The sequence below is a fragment of the Myotis brandtii genome, unplaced genomic scaffold, assembly GCF_000412655.1.
Source record: "Myotis brandtii unplaced genomic scaffold, ASM41265v1 scaffold295, whole genome shotgun sequence".
Taxonomy (NCBI): Eukaryota; Metazoa; Chordata; class Mammalia; order Chiroptera; family Vespertilionidae; genus Myotis; species Myotis brandtii.
The window spans coordinates 490,035-494,912 of record NW_005361283.1 but is presented as its reverse complement, the minus strand read 5'-3'; the positions used below and the strand labels follow the sequence as shown (position 1 = coordinate 494,912).

At 51.7% G+C, this 4,878-nt stretch overlaps 1 protein-coding gene across 1 annotated transcript in view; it reads left to right on the top strand.

Annotated features, from left to right (window-relative positions):
* The window catches only part of ITGA1 (integrin, alpha 1), a 63,442-nt gene that overhangs the window by 31,311 nt on the left and 27,253 nt on the right, over positions 1-4,878 (top strand). Inside the window, exons 8-9 of the mRNA XM_014542274.1 lie at positions 1,643-1,773; positions 3,671-3,837. Of these exons, the coding sequence (XP_014397760.1) occupies positions 1,643-1,773; positions 3,671-3,837 (298 nt within the window). The remainder of the gene's footprint in view (positions 1-1,642; positions 1,774-3,670; positions 3,838-4,878) is intronic.

Below are 4,878 nucleotides of genomic sequence, written 5' to 3'. Positions count from 1 at the left end.
CGGCCCTGCCAGGCCCCGCCTGTCCTGCTTCAGGACTTGCTTGGTTTCTTTCTTCTGATGCTCCTGGGCGATGAGATTTCTCATTCTCTTCTGAGTTATCTTTTTTTTATTGTTGTTATTGATGTCAGAGAGGAAGGGAGAGGGAGAGAAACATCAATGATGAGAGAGGATCATGGATCGGCTGCCTCCTGCACGCCCCACACTGGGGAGCGAGCCCGAAACCTGGGCATGTGCCCTGACTGGGAATCGAAGCGTGACCTCCTGGTTCACAGGCCGATGCTCAACCACTGAGCTACGCCGGCCGGGCTCCTAAGTTATCTTTATAGAAGAATTACTTTGTATTTCATCCTTTTATCTAGTTTTTTTTTGTGTGTGTGGTTATTTGCCAGTTTCCATAATCTGGTCTTTTAAATGGTACAAAACAAAGAAAGCACAAACCAAAAAAAGAGCACTTTTTAAAAGTATATGTTTTTGTTGATTTTAGAGAGAGAAGAAGGGAGTAGGATAGAGAGATAGAACATTGATGAGAGAGATCAATCGGCTGCCTCCTGCATGCCCACAACCGGGGACTGAACCCGCAACCCTGATATGTGCTCTGACCGGGAATCAAACCAGTGTCCTCTTGGTTCATGGGTTGATGCTCACCCACTGAGCCACACCAGCCGGGCAAAAGAGTACGTTTTAGCACTGCTACTTACCACCCACACTGTGCCTGGTCCCCAGAGGGCACCGCTTTCCGAAGGAGAGATGGCAATTCTGGGACTTTTCAGTTGGAAATAGGAGGATGAGGGGTCCCCAAGTTGAGGGAGGGTCCGTCTGTCCTGTCTCCTTACCATCGGGTTCTATCAGAGCTGAGTCAGGAGGTGCAGGTGGCAAACATTACGTGTGGGGACGCGCACAAGTCAGCCTTAGAGAACTCTCCGTGTTCGTCTGTGCCCAGGTGGTGGGCATGCATGAGGGGAGTGAGTCTATCCCAGTGATGGCGAACCTTTTGAGCTCGGCGTGTCAGCATTTTGAAAAACCCTAACTTAACTCTGGTGCTGTGTCACAGATAGAAATTTTTTGATATTTGCAACCATAGTAAAACAAAGACTTATATTTTTGATATTTATTTTATATATTTAAATGCCATTTAGCAAAGAAAAATCAACCAAAAAAATGAGTTTGCGTGTCATAGGTTCGCCATCACTGGTCTATGGTGAAGGAGGCGGCAGACAGAGAGTGTGTTCGGAGGAATGTGCCCTTGGTCCCCAGCCCCAAGTTTAGTGAACACACCGACCCTGACACCGGGTCCCTCTCCCGGCTGCTTGAGTGATGCGTTTTCAAGGTTCCCGCGCCTTCCAGCTCCCCGTGTGGCGGGATTGGAAGCAGCTACAGCCGAGCCCATCGCAGTGTTTCCTTGGGGTCAGACAGGATGAGGTTCTGTAACTCCCCTCGCTCTGGGGTCAGGACCCTGAAGTGACCGTGCTATAGGAAGCACGTCCTCTGGGAGCACCTGAGAGAGGTCCCCTCTCCCCACGAGGCCGCTGGGGCAGGTGTCCGCAGCTCCTGCAGGGGGATGTGGGTTAACCCACCAAGTCCTCAGATTTATTCTTTCGAAGAGGCTCTTCTGACATAACGACTCTCGCCGGGGTTTCCGCAGCGCATCCCGTCGGGCGGAGACGGCCAGACCCTGAAGTTCTTCGGCCAGTCCATCCACGGGGAGATGGACCTGAACGGGGACGGCCTCACCGACGTGACCATCGGCGGCCTGGGCGGCGCCGCCCTCTTCTGGTGCGTATCCGAACCCGCCCACGGCGTCCGCTGCTTCACACGGAGTTCCAGCGCCGCGGGGACCGGGCGGACAGCAGACCAAGTGTCCATTTCCCTCTGCGCCCCATCACTCAGATAGAAATACGCAGTTTCGTAGGCTGCAGAAGTCAATAATCATTAAAGGAACAAGTAGAATCAACCCTTCATGTTCTCAGCCTTTAAAATGCCTGCATCCCCAAAGCAATTAACTGTAGAATCTAGTTTATGGTCAGATACATATATTAGTGTCATTGTATTTGTTTATTACTAAAATAACTTATTAATCAATAGCATTAAGAACCCTAGCTTTAATTAGTTAAAAACAATTTCATAAAGGGTTCTGTTTGAAAAAAAGCTGGTTAAAATATATGAAGAATAACATTAATGAGAATTTTGTATGAAACATTTTAAGAAGACTTTATTAAGAAATACAAAGGAAAGATTTAATGAATAAAATTATACTTAGGATATGAGCCTTGATGGAAAGTTCACAGGTTGGTTCTTCCACAGTGACCACTGGCTTAATGCAGGTGGAAGCAAACCACAATGGCATTTCCCCCAAAATGTACCTAGAAGAGCAGTAAAGAAAACTGAGAAAGACCGAGTGAAGATGGAGACCTAAAAGTCATGGCTTTGTCATAATATAAGGCACAACTAATGGTCAAATGAAAAGTGTATACTAAACCACACACAGATAATAACCATTATGTTAAGAAATGTTTTAGCTATACATGTCACTACATATACAGTTACTACACATATAACTGTATACAGGTGCTAGCCATAGAACTATGTATAGTTGTTATACATAGAACTATATACAGGTGCTAGGCATATAACCGTGTACAGTTGTTGTACATAGAACTATGCACAGGTGCTAGGCATTTAACCATGTACAGTTGTTGTACGTAGAACTATGTGCAGTTGTTACACATAGAACTATGCACAGGTGCTAGCCATAGAACTATGTGCAGTTGTTACACATAGAACTATGCACAGGTGCTAGGCATTTAACCATGTACAGTTGTTGTACGTAGAACTATGCACAGGTGCGATGCACATCACTGCAGTGTACAGGTGACAGTGATGTATAACCAGAGAGGAGAGTAACCTGAAAGGCGGTGCCTGGGGAAGGGTGCAGGGGGAGGGGGGTGCAGGCTGGGCCGCCAGAGGCTGTGCCCTTGGGCAGGCTCCCTAAAGCCAGTCACTCATGTGGGAGCAGAGAGGACATACATTTCATTTTCATTTGAACCGTTGGTGCTGAATTAAGTGAGCATGTCGCCCTCGCGGAGAGGGGGAGACACGGGGAAAGTGAGGCGCTCCCGGGGCTCAGAGTCCAGGCGAAATGCCCGGCAGCAGGGAGAGGTTGGCCCCTCCGGGAGGAAGCGGGAGAGCAGCTGGAGTGGGTGTTTGTGGCGAGGCTCCCTGGTCGCGCTGGGCGCCCTGTCCCCTCTCCCGGGCGAGTCCCTGCTCCTGCTCGAGCCTCCGGGGGGCGGGGAGGGGGTTTCTGACGGTGGTCCCCAGGCAGGTGAGGGTCAGGGAAAGCCCGCCCTGCCTGTGCTGCTTCCCACGGGCCTGCAGCTCAAACAATCAGCCAGTCACGGGGCATGTGTGGGTGGCGCGCCCTGAGCTCCCCAGGTCAGATTTCGGGCCGGCATCGCCTGCCCTTTACAGACAAAGCCCAGGACGGTGCCCAAGCCACCCGAGTGTCCCCAGAGCATCAGCCACCGTCTGGTCTGGACCAGGTTCTGCAGAGAAGCGGAGCCGTGGGGCCGTGGGGTCCACAGAGAGCCACCCCGATGCTCTCTGAATCCCCACGTGGTGGCGTCCGTCACCCGTGAGAACACGGGAGTGATCACTGTGGTCTGTGTCTTTCCAGGGCCCGAGACGTGGCTGTGGTTAAAGTGACCATGAACTTTGAACCGAATAAAGTGAATATTCAGAAGAAAAACTGCCGCATGGAGGGGAAGGAAACCGTGTGCATCAACGCGACCGTGTGCTTCCATGTGAAACTGAAGTCCAAGGAAGACACGGTCTACGAGGCTGGTGAGCCCATGCACACGGCAGCTGCTGGGGGGCAGGGGGGGCAGTGCCGGGTCCGGTATAAAGGCTTTGGCCAGGCGTGGGGTTCCCCTGGGCAGGGATCTGCATAGCCGGGTGCCCCTAGGAACACGTGGGCCCTGAAAAAACCTGCCGAAGGAACCCCGAAAATCTGGAGCGGATACTCCGTCCCAGGGTTCCCCAGTAGCTCTGCGCTTACTGTAGACAATCAGGTGTTTAAAAAATAAAGCAAATAAACAGGAGAGAGGGCGTGAGGGAGGGAGGGAGAGAGAGAGAGAGAGAGAGAGAGAGAGATTAGCCCAATCCTGTGGGTTTGCCCTAAAAGGCCTCCCTTCCGCTCCCGCCCTCTGCCCTCTGCCGGTGGGACTGGGGTTGCAGAGGATGAAGAGCTGTGCCACCTGCTCCCCAGAGCCCTTGGCTCCACTGGGGTGACCCTGGCTGCTGAGAGTCAGACATTTGGGGACACCCCTGCAGCCCGGCCTCCGCCTCCCCACACACAGTACTCTCCGAGGCTTTTAAAAATGACACTGAAATGCGTTCAGTCACTTGGTTGTCTCTCACTAACCCCCCTGCCGGCCTGGTCGCCCCACGCAGCCTGCTTGTTCAGTCGTTTGGTCATCCCTCACTAACCCCCCTGCCGACCTGGTCATAGGCAGCCATCTTGTGAGGGTGTGAGGGTTAATTTGCATATTACCTCTTTATTTGTATAGGATAACATAATCAATATTCTAAGCAAGTAAATCCAACAAGCACAGACATGGTCAGCAAGTTAGGTGACATGGAAGTGAGTGTGTGTATGTGTGTGTACATAAATATCCTATATAATAAATAGGTAATATGCAAATTGACCATCACACCCTCACAAATGGCTGCCTACAACCAGGCCGGCAGGGGGGTTAGTGAGGGACAGCCAAACGACTGAACAGCAGGCTGCGTGGAGTAACCAGGGGGGCAGTTTGGGGCGACCAGGCCAGCAGGGGGTGTAGTTGGGGGCGATTAGGCTGGTAGGGGGGGCAGTGAGGGGTG